This window comes from Lottia gigantea, assembly GCF_000327385.1.
Source record: "Lottia gigantea unplaced genomic scaffold LOTGIsca_7, whole genome shotgun sequence".
In the NCBI taxonomy this organism is placed as follows: Eukaryota; Metazoa; Mollusca; class Gastropoda; family Lottiidae; genus Lottia; species Lottia gigantea.
The window spans coordinates 1,331,188-1,356,987 of NW_008710370.1; the positions used below are offsets into that span (position 1 = coordinate 1,331,188).

General features: G+C 30.9%; 1 protein-coding gene across 1 annotated transcript; it reads left to right on the top strand.

The window, feature by feature from the left end:
• Positions 1–4,118: 4,118 nt before the first annotated feature.
• On the top strand, positions 4,119–13,262 carry LOTGIDRAFT_154952 (hypothetical protein; the record flags this gene model as incomplete). Its single annotated transcript, XM_009065457.1, has 4 exons — positions 4,119–4,157; positions 4,785–5,014; positions 12,432–12,564; positions 13,236–13,262. 4 exons carry the CDS (start codon positions 4,119–4,121, stop codon positions 13,260–13,262), a joined length of 429 nt encoding a protein of 142 aa, XP_009063705.1.
• Between the last annotated feature and the right edge of the window lie 12,538 nt (positions 13,263–25,800).

Sequence of the window (25,800 nt, forward strand, 5' to 3'; positions counted from 1 at the left end):
CATACATATACCATCAAAGATGATTCATATAGCATAGGAAAGCATTAAGCATATGAAATACTTGTGTACATGTTACATAATAAAACAAGCAAAGACACTTACCCAATAAATTTTCGCTGTATCAAGGGCTGTTACTCTGTCATCAAGCGCTACATCATACCTTAATTTGAACTAGTCCAAGATCTTGTAGGTATTTACATACACACCAAACAATAAAAATGTTACCTCATAAGCATGTGGGCATATATTAAGTCTAATCACTAAGTCAAATTATAAAGGTATTAGGCCTATGATCAAATAGAAATTTATATATTTCAATCAGTTGCGTTACCTAAAGAATATTCTTCTAAGAAACTGACCAAACTTGATTTATATTATTCACTGTATTCTCTTTAAAAAAGAAAGGTTGATTAAATCAGGTTCTATAAAAGTCTGTAATAAAGATGGCGTAACAAGGCAATTTCTATTCAGCACTAATATAAACTTGTTCTTAATGTGTGAATTGAGATGATACACGTTTTTATGTGTGAATTGAGATAATACATGACTCGTATGATTGAAAGCATGCAGAGTCCCAGGAGAGCCATTTTTGACAAATTACCAAAAGCTAGTTTTGTCAGAGGGCTTTTTTGTCTGAACTTTTTAGCACAGCATGCAGTAACTAATGAGAGAAATTAGGTTTAAACTAATGCATGGTGTGAAGGAAATTGTACTATTACTCATTGCATTGTGTAATTAGAATTCAAGACTCATTGAAAATTACTTGTCATTCTTTTTGCTACGTGGGTCACAAATGTCAAAAAGATTTGTATTGATATTAATGTATAGTTATCAATTACTTCAATGGCTGGCAGAAAGAAAAGATTTCCAATTGATAATTGTTTCATTTAATTAGATCTGTTTACGCTAATTTGATGAAGTGCTGCACCAATGAATAATGAGATATGACGTAATTCTGTCAAATGGTATGTCACATTTGATTATTCATGTGATAGAACCCATACTCCCTTTCCATAAAAATATTGAATACTATTGTTTTTTTTTTCAAAATTCCCAAGTCAAATCAAATAGTACAGACACTAATAAATACCAAGTAGTACATTGTTGTAGACTAGATTGAAATATTTTGGATGTGAGCAAATTATAATTCAGTGGGTTAATTCAATTTTGAAAAATCACTCTGTTTCTGATTAGACATCTATGGTAACCTACCTTTGGGGGAGGATTTCATGACTCTTTTCACCAATTTTGACAACTAACACATTAGGAAAAATAACAGATTTCTAAGTAAGTGTGTGGATTTAAATCAACATTTTTTTTTTATCAGAATTTGAATTTTTGAAAATCATTAAGCCATAAAATCAATGAGGACCGAAATACATACGTATCTATCATGGATCATTCCAGAGAGAATCCTGTTTTGATTTAAATTCTTAAACATGGCATCCACAGAATAGGATTGTTGCACTTATATTTACAGAACCAATGATTGTTCTACAATATCCCCAATCATACCTGATATCATTATGACACAATACAAACTGGAAACTGTATCTTGATATCATTATTTCCCAATTAATGCTGAAAACTGTATCCTGATATCATCATGATCCAATAAATACTGAAAACTGTATCTTGATATCATTATTTCCCAATTAATGCTGAAAACTGTATCTTGATATCATCATGATCCAATAAATACTGAAAACTGTATCTTGATATCATTATGATCCAATAAATACTGAAAACTGTATCTTGAAATCATTATGACCCAATATACGCTGAAAACTGTATCTTGATATCATTATGACACAATAAATGCTAAAAACTTATCTCATATCATTATGACCCAATTAACACTAAAAACTTATCTCAATATCATTATGACCCAATAAACGTTGAAAACTGTATCTTGAAATCATTATGACCCAATAAACACTGAAAACTGTATCTTGATATCATTATGACCCAATAAACACTGAAATCAATATCTTGATATCATTATGACCCAATAAATGCTGAAAACTGTATCTTGATATCATTTTGACACAATAAACGTTGAAAACTGTATCTTGAAATCATTATGACCCAATAAACACTGAAAACTGTATCTTGATATCATTATGACCCAATAAACACTGAAATCAATATCTTGATATCATTATGACCCAATAAATGCTGAAAACTGTATCTTGATATCATTTTGACACAATAAACGCTAAAAACTGTATCTTGAAATCATTATGACCCAATAAACGCTGAAAACTGTATCTTGAAATCATTATGACCCAATAAACACTGAAAACTCTATGTTGATATCATTATGACCCAAGAAACACTGAAAACTGTATCTTGATATCATAATGACCCAAGAAACACTGAAAACTGTATCTTGATATCATAATGACCTAATAAATGCTGAAAACTTATCTCATATCATTATGACCCAATAAACGCTAAAAACTTATCTCAATATCATTATGACTCAATAAACGCTGAAAACTGTATCTTGAAATCATTATGACCCAATGAACACTGAAAACTGTATCTTGATATCATTATGACTCAATAAAAACTGAAATCCATATCTTGATATCATTATGACCCAATAAATGCTGAAAACTGTATCTTGATATCATTTTGACACAATAAACGCTAAAAACTGTATCTTGAAATCATTATGACCCAATATACGCTGAAAACTGTATCTTGAAATCATTATGACCCAATATACGCTGAAAACTGTATCTTGAAATCATTATGACCCAATAAATACTGAAAACTGCATCTTGATATCATTATGACCCATGAAACACTGAAAGCTGTATCTTGATATCATTATGACTTAATAAATGCTGAAAACTTATCTCAATATCATTATGACCAAAAATGCTTAAAACTTTATGGTTGACAGGTACAGTTAAATTGAAACAATAGCATATGAAAAGATAGGCCAATATAAATGAAAGGGTCTTGTCACATGATAAACCAGCCTTTATTTCCGATAGCAAGATCCACATTCATTCGTTAAATATTGTCCACCACAAACTAATACTGATGTTAGTTTTGAAGATCACACATTTTTCTGTTGTCAATTCTCTGTTATCTACTGCTGTGTGTTTATTGACTTGTCATGCAAGCTATCTTTTTTTTGTATTTTGATTGATTGACAGGTGAATTCATTATTTATTCAATTAATTAGGAATTTCAATTAAATTCTGAGTAAATATGATAATACGATGGCTCTTGTCGTATTTTGACTTGTCTTATTTTGACGTCTGTTTCAACCATCTTGACTGTCCCTATAATAATTCTGTTTCTGCCCACACTCTGCTTAGTAGAAACCTAGATACTGACAATATGAGACTCAAGCAATAGAGAATTTAATACCCCTGTCAATAATAATATTCTAAAACTAATAATGGCTCACCACACAATTGTTTTGTGGTATTTTTGATTTGTTAATTTGAAGACATTGCTGCATTGTGACAGATGGTGGAGTTAGTTTTAACTCATGTCTCTCTCCAAATTAATCTCCCATCCTTTCTTTGTTTTCTCAACTTTTCCAATATTTTTATGATATTTTTACGTGGAAGTTGTCAGATTGAATTTGGAAAGTGTAAATTGAAATGAAATGTAAATGTTCAGACTGTCAGTCCTCTTAAAGGGATTGTAAAGAGGTTTTCTAAAAAAATTTATGTCTATCGGGGACACTGATAGCATCAATTTGTGCCATTCTAATTTACAATCAGGTTTCTGTGGTTCCTGCAATTCCAATTAAACTATGTGTTTAATGATGTCACTAATCGCAAAATATGCTTCTATCATATACGCTATTGATGACGTCATCAAACACTTAGTTTTAGTGGAATTGCAGGAACCACATACATTTTCTTTGATTGAGAATGGTGCAAATTGTTCTATCAGAATTACAAACCCTTTAATTTTACAAAATTAAAACAAAGTTATTCTTATTAAAACTCTTGAGACCTGAACCATACAAAAATATAATTGAGTTTCATGGCTATGATTAATTTGTCAGGATTGTTGGAGCATGATGACTCCTAGGGTCATAGTGCTGTTGGCACTGTGCGTTTGTTGACTCAATTTGTGCAATGATGGTAAAAGAAAATTCAAGTTTTAACATTAAAAATACCGTACGTGGAAGTTAGTCATGATTTTGACTGGTTAAAAGTAAAAAGACTTATTTTTGTTGGTGAACTGCAATATAGAGAGCAATATTGCAAAGTGTAAAGGTGTCACAAATAGGGTACAAGTAATGTATCATTTTAATGGAGTTTTACTTCTTCTGTAAAAAAAAGTATTCAACCCTAGATTGTCTACTTGACATCTGAAGAACAACTTTTAGGAGACAAATCAGTTGAAATAGTAAACCCTTCTACCCAATACAAATCACCATGTTTAGGAACATTCTATGGACAATCTAACAACTGTTTGTAAAATTATGCACTTGTAAGCCTCAAAAATGTTGTTTTATTAATTTCTATTGGGTTTATATGATCACATTTTATCGTGAGTTAGTGATTCATATTGAAAAATTGTCAAGTATTGTCATTGACAAGTGGTATACTCACAGATGAACGTTTTGCCAAAATCTTTAGAACAGAATTGATTCTTATTAAAACGTACAAAAACTGTAACAGAATTGTTGTAAAACATGGATTGAGAAGGATATTAGCATGTGAAACATCTATCTAGGTTGTCAGTTTAAATGACAAGAACTTAGAATTGTTATCAATAACATTTAACCTCTATATTTTCAGCCTGTCAATTATATTCAAGTTGAAGAAATGTTACAAGTGCCTGAAAATTTTCGTCGTTATGTCAAACGAGAATGCTGTGATGTTTGTGAAACTCCCATCAGACAACTGAAACAGGAAGCTGTCGCTATGATCCAATCCATCCAACAAGCCCAGAGTGCCTCATCTCATCCTGCTAATATTTCTGCTTTAGTTGGTTCTTATAATATTAGTGCTCACCACCATTCTAAAAGGTAAGTGGAATTCTTTTTAGTTTCCATGGGAACCTTGTTTTAAAGAAATCTAAAGAAATATTGAAACACATATTGAATTTTGAATTTTTACATCAGAACTGATTGCTTTGTTTTTAACTGTTCTTAAAGAGATTGTATAGAGGTTTTCTAAACCTGTTAGATAGCATCAATTTGCACCATTCCACTTTCAGATGTCAGATTCTGTGGGTCTTGCAAATCGACTTAAAGAAAGCATTTTATAATGTCACTATTGCAAAAGTTGCTATTAATATATAAGGACATCTGCGATAGTGGCGTCATAAAACACCTAGTTTTAGTGAAATCGCAAGAAACACAGACGTCTGATTTGAATGGTGAAAATTGATAATATCAATTTCTCCTATACACATAAAATAAGATTGTTTCTGAATCTGTTCTCATGTAAGATTCAAAGTGCATTTTGATTGATATGTTTCAAATCAATATCAGATTGTTTTCATTTTACCATCGTAAATTGTGTGAACATGGCTTCTAGTGTTAAATTATCATTGTTTTGAAACTTGTTCCTTTTTAAGTTTCAAGAACAACTAGTTGTAAACATGTCAAAATTTTACATGGGAAGTAACTCCTGTAGTAATAGTGACTACTGTTTCTACTGACAGTTTCTTCCATTACAAGTAGAATATTGTAGAGGATGTGGTTATTATTGATTGATGTCAATTTAAGTTGTCTGTAGTTCACATGGCAGATTACTAGTTTCTCACCCTTATATTGAACAATTGAGGAGACTTTGTTAGTTGAGTTTTAAGCATCGAGGAAATATGTTAGTGGTAGCCTTCGTTTTCAATATTAAACATAACTGTACAATACTTTCAACATTTTACTCCATATTATCATATAAATAAATAACTTTACACTTTAGAGTTTTTGTTGTCTGAATATACACTTTATTCAAATTCTAACAGTAATTTAGTACTATAACCTGACAAATCTGACCCTGTTTGTTCCTCAGACGTGATATATAGATATTATATTGTCATAGTTAGGGCCAGACTAATAAGGTACTATATTACCACAGTACAGATAATGGTTAGGATTTTTCCTCCTGCATACAACTCCATAAGTTATACCTCAACTGGATAGTGATACTTGGTGAGGCACAAGGTCATTGCAGAAATGTCTTGATGTATTCATTATTTGGCTTTTGTCATTTTAAAAAAATAGCGATACGAATATAAAATGTGACCTTTTGAGTAAGGCCTATACCGTGACAAGATCTCATCTGTTTATCATGTCTGAAGAACAGGTAGTCCCGAATTTTTTTCTGGCGAGTAGTATTGATGACATTTAACATGATATTAGTAATATGGTAGTGAAAATGTTGATGATCATGCCAATGACGACAATTTCAACCTCCACAGAACCTTTATGTAGAATTCCTGGAGAAGCGTAGTATGTTATATTTAAAATGTGATTTAATGTGATGTATGTGGCTGAAATTGAGCTCTATCAGTTTGTAAAGAAAATTTTTAGCTGACTATTCATTCAGATCTTTTTGTAAATTTTGGTAATGACATTGCAAGGTTTGAATTGACTATCATGTAATACTAATTAGTTGTCTGGATTGTACCTTAATATTCTAATGATAAAACAACATCAATTTAAAGTAATACTACTAAATGGATATTAAAAATTAGACCAAAAAATGGTAAGACAATAACAAGTTAAGTAATTAAAACTAGAAATAAAAACAATGGCAATTATTAAATTGATTGTCAAATTTTGTCGACATTGCACGATAATCAACAAGTTTATATTAGATGAAAAAAAAAAGGTTCTAAATTATGCTGTTTTGTGTATTAATTGTTAAGCAAACAGTTTAAAGGGACAGGTGTGTCATTTTAGGAGGTTTATTTGAGTCTTGAATATATGTAAATAGTACTAGAAATGTACGAAAATTGCATAATTCCTTCAAAAATACTTCAAACTAGGAATATTACTCACTATTTCTATAAATGTCTTTTCTATATATCACAGAGTATCTTTTCTTGACGAGTCGTCATTTTAACATTCAAAAGGGGATAATTCTAGATACACATGGATTTAAAGGCTCAAATTTCAATGGTGAGCTGTGAACACTAAACTGAAAAATTCTTAATTCTGAGACTAACGTATGATTGGTAAAAAAGAATGGTGCATGTTTTGGGCCCCATTAGTTGAAACCTTAAGAATATGTAGGTTCTACAATTTGGCATTTTACTTTAGAATTTATTTTTCTGACACCAACACAAACCAAAAGGTTTCTTACACCCTTGAAAATTAATGGCAAGATTTGTGTAGTCAAGTGGTTTAGACTGCTTAGAATCGTGTCATTACTGAGGTCATTGCTCATGACTTGTCCAAAAATATCCATTCTGACTTGGGAATAGATTAATTGATCAATCCAGCAGCCAGAATGAAATTTGTTCTTAAACACATTTTGATAATCAATGAATTGTTGTTTCATTTGTTGAGTTATTGACAAATATTTTATAAGGATCATAGACATAAGCCTGTATGCATTGTTTAACACAATGTAGAGAGAGTACAAACTCTTTCTTATACCTTGACATCATTAGACATAATTTCTTGTATCACATGTGATAAAATGCAGAAAAGTAGGAACTAAACTCTATTAATTTCGTTTCTTGTATCATCCTTAATTGTGAAAGCAGTAATTTAATTGGATTGTATGCTAGTAAATACAGCCAATCACAGCCCTTGACAGAAAGACTATAAACAAATAAGCAATATTATATACAGTCTTTCTGACAGGGCTCATGGTGGCTGCATTGGCTACAGTACAATCCAATCAAAATGTTGCAAGTTAAGAGATACACAAAAAGTGTCAAATGCTGTCAAGGTATTAGATGGAGCTCCTCGTGAAGTTGTTGGCATTTTAGAAAATTCTAAGATGTTTCAAAAGATAAGCTTATAGATGAATTAGATGAATGAAAGAAAATACAAACAGTTCAAAATATTCATGCTATCATGTAGGCCCATTGTACACAATTCCATGGCTACCTTTTTTCTCTTATAAAGAGATTATTGAATAAACATGGAACATCTTGATATCCGTCTAATCTTGTATAACATGGTGACCTTCTCAGACAGGTTTCACAGGTCAAAACTGGAATCAATTTCATAATAAAATCTTGGTATGATTTATTCCATTGCATAAAGTAAAAATGTATAATTGGTGATGCAGGTCAACTGCAACTAACGGAAATGGTTTCCATTGATTCAAAGATTGAAAATATAATGAAGAGAAATGGAGGCTTGTCTAAAGAGTTAATGAAACATAAAATAATAAGGAGAAATTAATTAAAAGAATGTAATCAGTAATTCTCCTCATTGATCATGTCCAATTCATCTTGTTGTTTGGCAAGTACAGAAATCTATTAGTGTACAAGGCAGAGGGAATTGAAATTTTTAGAGATCGCCAGCAAGTCTGATTGGTAATAGGCCTGTTGCTAAAGGGGGCGAGGGAAAAAAATGGATTGCCCTCCACCCTAAACCATTCTGACAACTCCAATTCCATTACTGCAACCGAATACTTCACCATTTCCTCTCTGGACTTGCTCAACAAACAATCAAGTCTGATCGGTAATGGTGATTTGGTTAATGGTAGTGATTGTAGCCCACCACCATAATTCAGTGACTTGGGGCAATCCCCATCACATAGGTCTAGTTTAACAACAGGTATATAAGAGTCTTTGTGAAGAACAGATCAATTCTTATTCCATAAAAAGTGTGGATTTTTTAAGTTATTCTATGAAATAACAATTTTTTTCGCTGCAATTGTTAGAAACTTTTTATAAGACAGTGGACGATAACCACTTCTATCAACTATATTACTATGGTCAGACTTATATATTTGCAAATGAACATGTGTATAATTTTGAGAAATAAATATTGTTTAAATTAACGATATTACCAAATATCACAGTTATAAAGTTATAAATTAATATATATAGAAACTTTTAGGATCAAATGTTAATTTTTATCCCGTTACCCCTTATCACAATACGTATCATATTGTGACCCTTGTATCACGATACGTAACGTATCGTGACATGATTGACGATTCCCAGCACTAATATTTACTTCTATTTTTATCCCATTACTCCATATCGTGATATGTATCATATAGTGACCCTTTTATCGTGATATGTATCATATCATATCGTGACATGCACTAATATTTACTCCTATATTTGAAATCTAGTTGGGAGTGCTATTAAAAAAAACCTTAAACTACAATTTTTTTAGTCAGTTTTAGAAAGGTTGTGAATGACATGGTTTTTATTGTAACTTGTGACTAGTTGGATGATGCTGATTGTAGTATTCTACAGAAGTTTGTATCTAAAAATCAGATTTAATCACATGATACTGAAACATGCCAAACTGTAATCATGTTGAATTATTGTCACTAGCCTCCAGGCCTGATTAGCAGCCATTCAAAAACAAATTGTCCCAAAAGCTGAAATTCTGAAATAATCACCTCCTTTGGCTACAAACCTCATGATGACATGGAAACATTAAAATACAGTTTAACTTTATTAGTGGTGATTTCATGTTTATACCAATTACAGCTACCAATATTTTATAGTACTTCTAACTTTTATAGTCATCCTTATGTTAATCATACAATTAAAATAGCTAGAGTTAGTAGATTTAGGAGATGAGTTGGACTAGAGATATTATGATGACTATGCTGGTATCAGATCTCATTCACCAATCTAGTAGAATGTATCTATTGTTGATGATATATTACTTACAACTATTTTGAAAAAAAATCAATGAGAGATGGATGTTATCCGTATATTTTTTTTATGAATTTTCGAGCGATTTTCTGATATTATTGAGTAAGATATATGGTGAAATGTAGGTTTTTAATAAAAACTTCTGATTCAGTCCAACTTAAGCTGAGCTTGATGTATAAACTTACGTTCTGGATTTGTTAAAAAAAAACAAGTACGAACAATCCGAACTGCAAAACAAAACCTGAAATCCAAAACAACAAAAAATTGGTAGCAGTAAATTAACTTTTCACATGAGGAAGTATATCAATCATAAATGAATAAATATTTCAAAATGAAAAGTGGTATCAGGTGTCTTGAATAGTAAGCATACCCTACGTGGTGCCACATCCTTCATAGCTGCTCAAGGTTCCATGTTAATTCTGGACTGAGGCAAAGTTGATTATGCTTTTATTATCTATTCATCTTTGAAATGAATTTATAAATCCTATCTGATTGGGTAAATAAAAATAGTTGACACCATGCAGTGTACAATGAGAGAAATGGTGACTGGTGTTCATTGAAAGACACCATTTGTTATATCTTGATGGAAATTCTGATTTCAATATAACAAAGGAATTCTGTTATACAAAGATTTGGTAAGAATGGTGCTAATGAATAAATCATTTTTTTTGCTTCATTTGAAGATGTGGAAACACACGTCTGTGAATTTTGTGTAATTTAACTAACATTTTGCCAGTTGCTTTAAAAAATACTTCTATTGAAATAACAGTCTAGAGTATATTTTTGTTTTAAAATGTGTCGCATAATTTTTCACAAATCTGTTTCTGAATTAAAAAGGACAAAAAGAAAGATTCTAGGAATAGATTTCAAAAATCAATGCGACCTTTTGTAGTAATTTATATTGTTTTTTAAATGAGGCATGACCTAAAAATATCTTGTCTCAACTCACGTCTGTCATTTCATTTCTTCCATTCATTTCATGACGGTCATAGAATTATCAATATTAGAAATCGAGGTTAGTTTACACAAACACAGTCTAATCAAAAACAACATTTTCAATTTCCTCATCAGTGAATCCTAGCCTGGCCTTGTTCAAGTCTAATCAGATTGTTTGGTCTAGTGTTGTATTGAGACGATGGAATAACTGCCAGGATTATAGAATTGTTTAACCATACGACTCGGCACTGAAGAAATATTAATATGGATCAATAAGCTAGCCACCAAGCGTTTTATATCTTTTTCCCAATTTGGACACCTTTTCTATTCTGGTTGAATGTAACGGAATGTGATTTAAGTCGTCAAGTTGAGTTGTCTTGTGAAAACGTTTTGTATTGATCAGGAAGGGAGTTATTAATTAGTCAGGCACTATCCTATATAGGGTAGGTTTGGAATCGGAAATTGTTAAGAATTGACTATAATAGTGAGTAAGGTATAAATGTACTAGCTATATTAGGAATAAGAAGTGTATTTTTTAACTTAGTGAAACTTACCGAAGTTTATTAGTGTTTATAAATGGCTAGTGACTAGATATATATGTTCGTTATTTCTATATAAATTGTGTATTTCAAACTCTGCTGGATATTTACACAGGTAAATGATTTATTTGATAAGTTTTTTGTATTTTTGTGGATCTATCATTAGAAATTGTTTTTTGAAAATGTCATTTTGATCACAGAACATTTAACATTTAAGCACAAACCTCATGTAAAATTTGATTTGATAATTTTCATTAAAAAGAATGACAAGGTGTTTTATATCCTTTGAAGTTTCATATTCCAAAATTCTGATTAATTAACAAAAAGTATTAATAGCTTGACACAACGCTTTCATTTTTAATTTGTTATATGAGGAACAGTATTTAAGGGTTTAGCTTATGCATGAGAAATGTTAAGTGCTTTTTCCCTCATTAAGTAAAAAAAAATGAAAGTAAAATATAAAATTCCCAAGGTAATTTGACAATTCACACTTGAAGATTGAAAAGGAAACCAGGTTTTTGTTGAAGTTTTTAATAATGATTTGTAAAGGGAAATAATAAGCTAGTATAAGTATTTAGTACTTATTGAAAGTGATTAGTTCCTTTCTTAACCATTCATTAAAGTTCTTACAAGTTTCTTCTCATCATAGTATTAAATCTTTAAGTAGGTTTTTACTCTTTCACCTTGTTATATCATTTTCTTACAATTCTATCAGATCTCATTCTCTTTTAACAATTTTTGGACCGGAAATGCCTCATTGTGAACTAATTTTTCATTCTCTTGTAAAGGGTCCTTTTTCAATTTGTAAGTTTGAAATTTAAGTTTTGTTCCCTACATGTATATCAAATTTAGATACAATACAAATCAATTACATCTGTTGATTAATATATGTCTTGAGTATATGTGAATAATTTCAGAAGTATTAGAAAACTGCATTATCCTTGAAAATATACTTCAAATTTTTACCATCTATTTCTATTAAGTATTTTATATATATGGCAGAGTCTCAAGAAAAGAGGAGTTGTTACTGTCTCTTTAAATTGAATTTTTGCATTGCATGGCCCAATACAGTTTTCAAATTGAAATAACTTAAATGATCTGAATACTGTTTTGGTCATCCTCTGAGGTATATTAATCGTAATATATTATTATTTGTAGATCTAGATCCAGTAGTAGAAGTACTCCAATTAAGACTTCACTTCAACCACCTGGTGTTACCCTTCAAACAAAATCACAAGCTTACATAGGACAGAATGCACGAAGCAGGGTAAAACATTTAAAACATAATCAGGTAAGCAAGTTATTGATACCATGAGTCTATGTCTGTTGTAGTTCCATTTCTGAGTTAAGTCCAATATCCAGAAAATGAAGAGACCAGAGAATCAGATCCCAAATTTTTTTTTATTTTAATTGAAAAAATTGATTATCAAATTTCAAGATGGTCATTTATAGAGAAGGTTCACCTAATACGGTGATCATATTCAGATTGAGCCATTCTCGTTCTTAGCTAGAAACCATCATGCATGTCATGGTGCAGAGATTAGTAACCTGTTCGCTAACCTTATACCCCAAAGCCTCAAAAGAGACCATTACATTTTCTTGAAGACTTTGTTATCATTCTATGCCATTGTTGTTTACATCAGGGTAACTGAAAGGACTTATTTCAATTTCTTCAAAAAAGAGTTCTTCAGAGAACAAGAACCTTTCTCAGACCAAAATGACACTTTCTGTTTCATAAGCCCTATTAGTTACAGAAGTTATATTTCCTTCAAGGCATTTCTTAGCTTAAATCCCGTTAAAATACCTGAAAGAAACAAAGGACAAAATCTGGAAAGGATGATAGCAGGGCTATCTATCTTCATTATTCAAAATCTCAGGAAGTCATTGTTTTTGATTGTCCTGGTCTAGTGATATGATACACATGTATTAAATAGTGTCTATAGTGTATAATATATATAATAGGCTATGGATAAATATGATCAATATTAGAATATAATAACTACAACTCTCACATTGCCAGTAGGTTTTTTACTAGATATAGCGTGACTTGATTTCGTTTAGAAAGAAAAGTGTGAAAACCTTGACAGCCTTTGGAACATTTGTGTGCTGATAGTTAACTTATTCATAGAATTTTCAAGTAAATCAGATTTATTGGAACTCACTGTGTTTTGTGCACTCTCGAAGGAGATAAGAATGCAAATATGACGTGGGCTCAATTTACGTTATGTCAAAACAATAAAATCTCACCAGTCTCAAGAGGCTTGATGATCGAAAAATTTTATCTCTGTTTAAATGTCATTTACATTTCTTTTGCTAGAATCTGATATTGCAGGTTATTAGACATGATTATGATATGTATTGTAGATGTTATGTTGAGTTTATGTGGGGAAAAGGGTTAAAAATATGTATGTCAGTTCAGAATTTAGATCAAGTACCTTGAACATAGATGTTACAGTTATTTCTTGAAAATTGTTCCCTTCCGAGTCAATTTGAGCTCATTTTCTGGAATTACAAGAGCTGCATGAGTCAACATGAAATCAGAATGGTGCAAAAGAAATATAGGATTAGGGTTTAAAATAGAATAGATAATTTGATTAGCTATATGTATAGTCAGCACTAATTTTAGTTTTTGGCTAAACTGTTTAAATTTTGATATGCCTTTTAAGAACATTCGATAAGAAGTGGAAATATTCAGTCATGTAGGTCTTAAATCGTTACATAACTATTTATTTCTTCATCCAAACTTGTTTCTAAGTGTAAATAATTTAGAGAGGACACTAGTCCGAAAAATCTGCCTCTATTCCAGCCTCTGATAGTTAGTAGAATCAGAAAGACTTGGCCTTGTTTTTACCTCCAAAGATACGTTTTTTTTCTAAAATTCTAATGATGACTGTCACTAAGTGTTGGGCATCACTGAAAATCCCCTCAAAACATGGCCTGTTTTTTCTGTCTCTACACCAGTAGACAACTTTCAAAGTAGCTATCTGAGGCTGGAATAGATAGAGGCTGATGTTTCAGTCTAAGAGAACACTAGTTCTATAAAGGTGTGATCTTACATACATCAGGGTTATTTTACCTTAATTATCCAAACAATACTAATTACATTGGATGACAATTAAAGCGTCTTGGTCAATTACTAGTTAATGAAGCAAAACACTAACAAATTAAATTAATACCTTCTTGACATGACATTATTTTCCTATTTAGTGATAGACATGATGTATATTTACACTTTATATAAGTGATTAGCATTGAAAAAGTGTTAAGCTACAAAGTTGGCCTACAATGGTTTAGTGAAAAAATAGCAATTGATATTTGAATCTTACATAGAAAGGATTTGATTATTGCAAGTAGAAATTATTTACCCTATAAAAATAAGAAAATTGGTTCCTAAATGTAAACAGATTGTAAAAAAAGTAAAGAAACATCTTGTACATATTGTTACACCTTAAGTTCACAAAGGATCCTTTTTGTCCTTGGCCAAACCTCTTGGCATTGATCTTTTCTGCTGGGTTGATGAGAATTATTATTCAAGGTGACTACACAGTTGATCGAGATTAGAACCCACAGACACCATTTGTTTCATGTAATCAAGCAAATGACATCATGTAAAGTTTCAATGCTTTAACTGACTGTGCTTAAAAAAAAAAAACCTTTCTTTATAAATATTATAAATTTATCTACTTCTTACATATAAATTGATTCATTATCATCATAATTATTTAACAATTATCAATAGAATAAAGTAAATTATTTAAAAGTGTTAAACAAATTTTCATATCAGACAATTATTGATTTTAGAAAATATTTATTTTATTTGATTATTAGGCGGTATGAGTACAGTAATTAGTATATAGTGTGTTTATTTGTATTTTAACAATATATTAACAATAAGATATATTAATTACTATTACTATAAATTGTTAATTACAGGTGTCATTGTTTCTTCAATCCATTAATACTTTGTCAAGTTTCTACAAAAATAAAAATTATTTGCGAATGAGTTCACTTATATTCATTTAAAGCAAAGTTCATCATCCATTCATTCATTGGTATAATTGTCCAAATATATGCTAGACTACATTACCCACCAAAAGTTTGAGCCTTCAAACCCATGTATGTCCAGAATTATGCACGTTTGAAAGTTAATCGTCTATTCTTGGGGAAACTGTCATATATAGAACAGACATCTATAGAAAAAGAAGGTGTAATTCATAGCGTAAGGTGTTCTTTTTATAGGAATTATGCAATTTTCTTGCAGCCTTTGTACTTCTGAAGACTATTTACATATATCCAAGACCCAAATCAACCCCCCAATATGGCGAATCAGTCCTTTAAGTGTAAAGAATTATCCCATTATTTTGATTTATTATCACAACATCAAGCAATCTCATCAAGTCTATATCCTGTCTGTCATATTTCTAAGATCCCGACCTTTATCAGCTTAATGGAAAGTTTTAGTCAAATGATTTCAAAATGAATATTCTATAAAATAATAGAAAAAAGGCTGATATGAATTATTTATTTTGTTGTCTCTATATAATCTAATAATCAAAGTATCTGAAGATATTATTAAATGTAATATACATCTACAAATAGATACTTTTACTACTCTTATCCTTTATTAACAATATCATATTCAATATACATATCTTAATGAAATTCAGATAGTTTTTATTAATAAGATAAATTCAGATAGTATTTAATACTCAGATATTGTGAATTGAATTCTTCAGGTTTTTTTTTCAGTCAAAATTTACATTATGTTTTATTCACGTGGAGTAATGGCTTTCTAATGTTGTCTCCTGATAATAGTCTAGGTTGGAAATGTTATATCTTTTATGAAAAATTTATGCTAGAGATATGTAGCTGTGAAATTCTTCAAACTAACAAAGTGTCTTCCAAAGTCAGTCTCATTAAAATAAGATTAAACTTTCGTTCTGTTTCTTTATTAGCTTTTATTTTTAATAAGACCACAAGAGTCTACAACGGCCCTCTTGAATGTTCGTCGAATTGATCTAACCTGATAAAACACTGCGTCACAAAATACCAATGCTGGAGAATAAAGAAATTTGATTGGAAGTCACAAGATTCAAGAGGGCTGTCGTTAGTCCCTAAATGAAATGGCTATAATGAAAATATAAGCTGAAAAAATAAAACAGAACGAAACTTAGGTCTAAGTTTAATTAGACTGTTCATAAATTTGTTGTAAAAAAAGACACAAAAAATGAATACTTAGCTAAAGCTAGATGAAACTATGTCAGTATAGGTCACAATGAGACATAGTGCTACACCACAGCCTATCTATCATCTTTATACACCCATATAAAATATAAATATAATTATATAGTTAATAACTGAATAGAACATTGATTGATTTACATAGTAGTTGAAAAAATCAGTCACATTGTATTCAACGAGTCAAAAGTAGAAGAAAGAAATGATCAATTTTTCAAGTAGTTGCAAAAGTCTGTCATAATCTACTTAGGCAGTCCCAATTTCATTTCACTCTAGAAGGTATAATTATTGACAGATTTTGGTCAATTGTTTATTATCACCCAAAAATATAAAAAAAATAATAATAATTGTTGTTCTTTGATTACACAAATCTTAACCGATTTTTAAAAAAATTGAAATTATTCAAAATCAGATAGAAATGAACTCCATCGAAAATCAAGAAATTAAAAAAAATCTGATTTATTGCTTATTAAGTGTATGACTAAAAGTTGAATATTTCATATTGATGGTGGTTGTTGTGATGACTAATGTTCTTATTCAAAAAACAATACGCCAGTGAGCATATATAAGATTGCCTGGCAAGTTTTATTTCACTTGTTCAATGATCTTTGACATACACAGCCTGTAGAACAAAGCAACTTGTTTCTATTCTAAAGGAATAGTTGACATTTGCTCATGTCATTCCATTCCCTTTTCATTTGTAAAGTCATTACACAAAGAGTTCTATGACTTATTATTCCATATTCATGCATTAAGAAAGAGCTAATGAAAAGGACTTGCAGGCTATGTTCTGTAAGAGATTGATATTCAACATGTAGAATATCTGTAGACAGAAATAGTCTTTAGAGACATGGAAATGACAAGCTGATTTGAAATCACTTACTGTTACTGAAAACCTGTAAATGATTGGCATGACAAATAAGATAGACAGCTTAATTTTCAAACACTAACTATTGATGGATTTTTCATGCTTTCTGTCCGTCTGTACACAAGGTCACCATTATATTCTCATGCTACTGAACATGTCACAAAAAAAAACCTTAAAAGCAATACAGTGTGTTGTAGAATGGAGAGAGTTTGAATTTTGTTGTCAATATCAATTTCTATCAATGTATTACTAGCAAGTGAAACAGGATTCAGAAAATTCTTGCTAAATGAATGGTTGGGGAAGATTTTTTAATGAAGCGTACAATACATTACCTCCACCTAACTTGTATTCTGGTAATAGATACTTATTATAAACATGCTGATATTAAATGAATACGTTGCTCTTATTTTTAATTTACCAGTTGATAGCAATAAATACTACCTGCATTACTTTAAGCTTAACCAGCTGATAGCAATAAATACTACCTGCATTACTTTAAGCTTAACCAGCTGATAGCAATAAATACTACCTGCATTACTTTAAGCTTAACCAGCTGATAGCAATAAATACTACCTGCATTACTTTAAGCTTAACCAGCTGATAGCAATAAATACTACATGCATTACTTTAAGCTTAACCAGCTGATAGCAATAAATACTACCTGCATTACTTTAAGCTTTACCAACTGATAACAATAAATACTACCTGCATTACTTTAAGCTTAACCAGCTAATATCTCTTAATTCTTACTACTTGCATTACTTTAAGCTTAACCAGCTGATAGCAATAAATACTACCTGCATTACTTTAAGCTTTACCAACTGATAACAATAAATACTACCTGCATTACTTTAAGCTTAACCAGCTAATATCTCTTAATTCTTACTACTTGCATCACTTTTAGCTTAACCAGTATAGCACTTAACCAAAGTACTCAACCAGCTGACAGGACAAATAACCTGCAATTTTCTGGCAAATGTAAACATCATAGATGCAATTGTAACACTGATTTACCTAGAAGGTTTTTTTTTAAAGTTCTGAAGTTTTGAAATAGGTTTGATCAACGAAGTAGAAAAATGTATGTCAAACTCAAAAGCATGGAGGCTGTAGGTCAACAGCTTTAGTTAGTAATACCAATAACCTGTTTTATCTAAGAGGATTTATGTTTCCTTACAAATAACAAGTTATCAATTTACTGTTAAGTCTACATTGGTTTTTCTAAAAGCAGACGCTGTGCTACTTTTATAATCAAAGTTTCACTTTTATGTTGAGTAATTGGTTCCGTCTAAGATGTTTTGCTTCCCGACATTGAATCAGCAAAGTCCAGCTTAGGGCCATATCTACCAATCTTAGAGTTCAACATCAATCTCATCTTGCTATCTTCCTATCTGCTTTTTTCCTCTCATAGAATTCTCTAGCCTGGAGGTGTCTGCATTCATTGAGTACTTTGCACTAATCCTTTACAACTCATTGATTTCACATAGTAAATACTTGCTATTTTGTCTTCAGTTTGAGATGTCCGCCAAACATAACTTAGCCTGCAGGGGGTTTTATACAGAGTCTAAAGCCGATTTACTGCAGAATAAAAAAAAAAAGTGCAGATGACTTTCTCTTTCAATTGAAGCATTGATTTTTAGTTGTGAGAAAAATTAATCTTGTCTAAGATAACATGAAAATGATCCTCAGAGTCATTAATATTTTTATTCTTCCCTCCAGCTTTTATCTTATTTATTGACTGGAAACATTTCAATTTTCAAACTTTAGTAAATTGAGAACTGGCTTGTCATGGACGTTAAGACAACATGCACCCAGACAATCTCTTAAAAGGCTAAAGTTGGGGAATTAAGCATTCAAATAATAAAATACATGCTTGACATTTTGACAAATATTACTGACTGACTCAGAAAGGATTTCTTCTACGTTTGAAAATGTCGCAGCTCTCTAGAAAGAATTATGAAATAATAACTGCTTAATGAGGTTATTAATTCACTGTTTTTCTAAGAGAACTTCAATGAAATTCATGTTTAGACAGACACAAAATGGCTCGAGGATAGACACTGGACATTTGAATTGATCAATTTAAGGGTTATGCGTAAAGTGGATGCATTATATTATTATGAAAGACTATATTGAATATTATTCTGATTTCCCTTTCTTTCCATTTTTCTTATCTATTTATTCTTCATCATCAAAAGAAATAGATGTGAAAGACCTCCGAACAAAACATGAATGAAATGAATGGAGTTTTACATCCTACTTTTCTGTAGCATGTTGGCTAATGAAGACAGGCAATGCCATGCAGGGTGCAATGAGGGAATGTTTTGCCAGGACAGCGGCATTAGCCTGCTCTTTTTCGATTTCCAACTATGGAGGAATCTTTAACATGCACAGCCTGTAGCACACAGGGCCTTGGTTTATTTCCCATCCAAACAATTAGATGCTATTTCCATGGCAGCCCCTCTTACCTACATCACTGACAGGGGAAAACCAGGTTGAAAAATCCAAAGGTCCAAAAAGAAACACACTAACACAAATAAGCTTTTATTATGAAATTTTATGCTATTCTCTTGATTTGAAACTTTTCTTAGGCAAAAAGTTGTTGTCTCTAAAGGTAAAATATTGTTGATACAATCTTCAAAAAAACAAATTATAATTAATATATTTTTGTGGGAGTTTCCTGTGGTTATGAAAATTATATAAAAAAACTTTAAAGGAAAGTAAAAAGGAAACAGTTAAGTACTTGTACCACTTCATCTAAGTAGATAGTCATTTATGAATGTTAATGTGGCACTATTTTCAATTTTTACTAAATTTTAAGTAACATTCTGACTTGAAGATGTTCATTTTCAATAACAAATGATTTTTTCTAAAAAAAAAATTGATTTTTTTAAATAGTTCAGTTGAATTTTTGGTTTTCTGAAGCCTGAAAGAGAAAATGATTTCTTGAAAATTTGAAATTTTTAAAGTAGTTATTTGAATTTTTGTCTTTCTAAAAATTAAGATGTAGGTCTCTTATGAAGTCTCCTCTAATTTAGAGGTTACAGTCAGAAGTTTCTAGGCACCAATCTTGCCATTCAAATCGGTAATGTTCCATAGGATATAGAACTAAATGGTACATGAACAGTTTTTGTATAATAATTTGTAAAGTGAAAGAGCTGTTCACCTTTAAAGTGGCTACTTATTACAAGTTAATATGATAAAGGATCATTCTAAATGAACAATCTATACTGTGTTATATTCAACACCTGTATTCTAGAAAATATTACAAGCTTCAACCTGATCCCTTCATTTCACCACAAAATCAATACAGCGTAGCACACTACACTAACTTTACAATTTAATCTTATTTTATCAATAGCCAGAGATTATCACTTAAAGAGCCCTGAGGGGATTAAGTTAATCCCATTTGTCTAGGGATTAAAGCTAATTACCTCCAATAAGAAGACAGTAAAAAGATTAAGAGGCAGGGAAGGGAAGTTAAGTGTGGTAGTAAAGTGGCCTGATAAAGAATCTAGTCTTTGAACTATAAGTTATGATAAAGGTGTGAGCCAAGGGGCTGTTCTTACGTCATTGTTATTATTTATCCTTATCTTCGGGATTAATCTTATTGGTTATGATCTAATTTTACATACCAGCATTCTTGACCAATCAGATTTTGGTATTTTTCTCCAAATTCATAAATTGCAATTTTTGAAATGTCCTGTCAATAAAACATTTGTGTTGTTTACGAGAAAGCATGGTGAGTTGGGATTTAAACTAGGATATATATAGTTTGGGTTGAACACTGTTGATTTTCAGCATGAAATTAAAGAGCAGAATCAAGAAAGTGAGTAATATGTGAATTAGATTTCTCTTATTTTTGAAATGTTGCAGACCAGAAATTTTTTGTAACAGTTCTGTCTCTGTGCTGATTTGAGTATAACTCTTTAAAACTGTTCTGGATAATTTATCTGTCAGAAAAGCCATGACTAAAATACTAAGAAAGAAACAATTATGTGGTAGAAAGAAAAGTAAGGTTGATTTCTTCCTTGCTATTTTTTTTGTAGACTTGTTAATTTTTTCTGTGGTACTTGTAATTTGTAGTGAATTATAAATGAGCTGAATTAAGTTCCGTCTTGTAGACTGATGAGTCTTTGCACTTACTTAGTATTCAACACAAGTTGATATAGAAATGTGAAGGAGAAAATATGTCAGTGGCCATTAATGTGACATATTACTCATCCTTGTATCCATATATTTTTTTTCACCATGGGTTTTTTCTAAAGATCAATCCAGTTTAGTTGTTGCTGGTGTCACCTCAACTAATGATTTCTTACAATCAGTGATGCAGACCTGTTGCTCTGTCACCTTACACCCAGTGACCAAACGGCCAATAATTAAGTTTCCCTTTTTCACATCAGAAAACAAACCACTTGAGTCGCGTGTAAATTTTATTAGTCGGAAGTGGATGATGTTTAATTATTGTAAAACAGACCAAAAGTCAGAGAATTAGCAGGCAATCTGCCATCAGCACCTCGACAAGTAATCAAAACTTCCAACAAGTGGGCAGATATAAAATTTCTGCTGATTACCAATAGTATGGGTTATTTCTGTATTTTAATTGTTCAAAGGTAAATTTACAGTTCAGTTCTTTTAGAGCTTTGATATATATAAAAGTCATCAAAGAGTTCAATTTGTAATATAATAGAATGAAATGTATTTTGAATCTTTTTCATAGTACCATATTGACTTTTTCACGGTACCATATTGACTTTTTCATAGTACCAAATTGACTTTTTCATGGTACCATATTGACTTTTTCATAGTACCATATTGACTTTTTCATGGTACCATAATGACTTTTTTATGTACCAAATTGACTTTTTCATGGCACCATATTGACTTTTCATGGTACCAAATTGACTTTTTCATGGCACCATATTGCCTTTTCATAGTACCATATTGACTTTTCATAGTACCATATTGACTTTTTCATAGTACCATACTGACCTTTTCCTTTTCATAGAACCATATTGACCTTTTCATAGTACTATACTGACCAAATGCTGGGGCCAAATGTTGGGCCATTATGTTTAGGTGAAAAGTTGACAAAAAATGTCCATAATATATAGAAAAATCCTCATAAGGATTAAAAATTTGAATGATTTTTCTTATGAAAACCAGTGGATTATTGCCATTCAATATTATGCCAATATGCTACAGGCCACTCTCCAATTCATGTTTTATATTATTTTTTTCAAGCAGACAAGATATTGAGCCGTTTTTATTAATGTTTTAAAATTTCAAGTTGAGACAAGCTCTCAGATATTTGTGTTTTAAGTTATAATTGTTCATTTTACTGCTACATTGGAGATGTTATTTGTAGCCTTTGGTCACCACTAATTTACTTTTTATGTTATTTTTCAAGCAGAATTGGACTGGATAAATCTATAGTGAGAGCTTTCTATATATATATATACCATTCTCTATTGACCCAAACTCAGTTCATGTGCCTTAAGGCATTTCTCTCACATCAATGAAATAAAGAAAAAGATCTATAATGTATTGCATACGTTTATCAATATTTTCTTTCGCTCTTTTCACAAGGTGTTAAAAAAGATCGAAGCCAGAATCAAACATGAAATGTGATAGATCTTTTTTTTTATTTGCTGCTGATAAATTGGCGCTTGTTTAACAGCTTAATATTGATATTAGCTATAAATTGTTTAATCCACACTATAATGAATAGGCTTTACAAGATTCCTTCCACATTTACTGTGTCAATCAGTAGAGTAGGAAATAGCTCAGATTATTTTATTATCATTCAATAGAGATAGATTAAGCTATTTTACAACATTTAATATAGCTGAAAGTAACTGTGAAAGCTAGATCTTTTCATAAAATAACCCTCTATGCTTCTTCCGTGACCTAAGATGTTATAGAATCATCAAAAGTAAGGAAGATATCCATATTGGTGGTGGGGCTCAGATTTTGTACTCAGAAAATTATAGGCCCTGAGAACTCATTTCTGACAATTTTGAGTTTCCAAAAACATATCAAAATCTATAACTTTTAGATTTTGTACAAAGACACTTAAATCAATCTCTGTTGAATCGAAGAAGATTTTCCTGGGGCTTAATTCTCACTTGCTGGAACCCAGCCCCAACGGACCACATCCTAAGGACATTTTGATTACTCAATCTCCAGACCTTTGTCACCGTTTGGAGAAAATTTAAAAGGTACTATCTTGACCTGTGCTTAATATGAATCCCAATATTTCTGTTTATTTGTAAATATAGGTACTTGATCATTTATTTCTAAAATATTAATCTATTTCAGTTATTGTCTGGCAGTGGACAAGATAAAGTTTATTTAGATGTGAAAACAGACAATATGTCATCAAACAGTAGTGGACCACAACCAAACACTATGGATCAAAATGGAGGTCTTTTCTCAAGGTAAGCCTATTGCTGTGTTAAACACATGCTTCAAATGTGAAGGCAGTTTTCAGCATTTTAGAAACACAATCAATTAAGATATTCTATTCAAAATAATGGAGAAACAATAACCAATGATCAACTGCACAACAGAGTGTTGACGAATATCAAATCAAATATCTTGCAGATTTCTTTTGACATTAACAAAAAAAAAATTTCTAAATGACTGTGGCAAATGGTGGTCTGATATTGAGAACAATTCTTGATCAAACCATGCAATGTGTAAATGGAATGGTTATTTCTAACACTGCTAAAGAATTACAAGACAATCAGGAAACGTTTTAACCTCTACTGTATACATCTGAAGAATTAGTCACACCTAATTGTACTAAAATGAAGTATTGATGACAAGAAACTATTAATCACATAATTAATGAGTTTCAGAGTAGTAGGGACTTACTAAAATGACTCATGTACCACATACTACTAAAAACGCACATAATGTGTACTGAATGTGCTCCAAACCATAATTGCAGGAAATTTCATTACCTTAAAATGAAAATGAACTCATAAATTTGGGTACATTCTGTGTTCAATATGAAATTAATATAATGAGTATTGAAGACGTATAGTCTCTGTAGGAACTATTTATGATGCTCGTCAATTTTATTAGTACTATAATGATGAAGTAATAACAATATTTGGATTATTATTTGGATTTGATCATACTGTTGATCACGAATGCATACCACTTTGATTATACATAAACAATAGAAAATATCTCGTAGAAATCATTGTTCAAAATAAAAAATGATCACAAACGATGCTGGCATTATTTGTAGGACTCATGTTAAAAGAACACTCTTGATAAATTTGATTTGGATTTTTTGTTCTATTGCATTTGATAAGCTTATTTGGATAATAATGTTCATGGATTTACACTGTGCTTGTTTTGAGGTATAGAGTACATTAACCCCCTATAGATATAATTATAACTTGAAATAAACAGTAAATCATTGTAATGAAAGTATTAACCTAACATAACCAACAGTTTCATACAAACACTAGTTGTATTTTGCGTGATGGAATAAATTTGGGTCAGAAAACTTCCTGGGGGTCAAAAAGAAAGAGGATTGATTATGAATTAACATTTGATTGTGCTGTGTTTGCACACGATAATTTCTCAATTTGATTCTTTTGTTCAGATTTGGTAACTAGTGATTTTGCCGTACTTGATCAGATATTTTGTAGAGTTCATCAGTCATTTTAAAAATCATTATACCATCAGTTGTTATTTGGTAGGCCATGAAAATAAAAAAAATTCTTTGGAATGGAGTTCAACATCAACAATTCAGTTTCATTCATATAAATTCAGTATGATTTTTTGCTGAAGAGCCAATTGGATTGTCGTCTGCTTGGCAAATTATGTTTGATCCATAAGATAGATGAAAATTTATTATACCAGGACCAATGCCTAAAGAATTGGCTGAAATTCTATAACATATTATTTTGTTTGGCCTGGCCTTCTGTAATGAGCTGATACAACCAGCCACCACGCTAAATTCCGTTACATTATGAATTTTAATTCTCGTGTCCTCATGATGTTTGATGAAAATATTGGATTCTTTACACCTCATTAAGTCTCAATTTCTGTCCATTGATTCTTTCTGATTCTAGCTAGTTTTAATATGACATGAAACCATATTCATGGTGCCAGTTTGCTGATCAAAATGAAAAAAATCCTCCGACCATTATAATGTTACAAATGGAATGCTTTATGATTAAAAATTATATCTTTTTATATTCTGGTTTTTTATTAAATGCATTGAATTGTATGATTTTCAATGGTTTCTCTGATGAATCGTTGGAGTTATAAAGCGCTGAAATTGATAGACTAACGATAGGTGGTTACAAGTCACTTTGTTAAGGGAACCTTCTAAAGGAACATTGCCGTCTGCTAACATACTGATATTAGCAATGTGTAGGCAGCAAGTCTATATTTGAA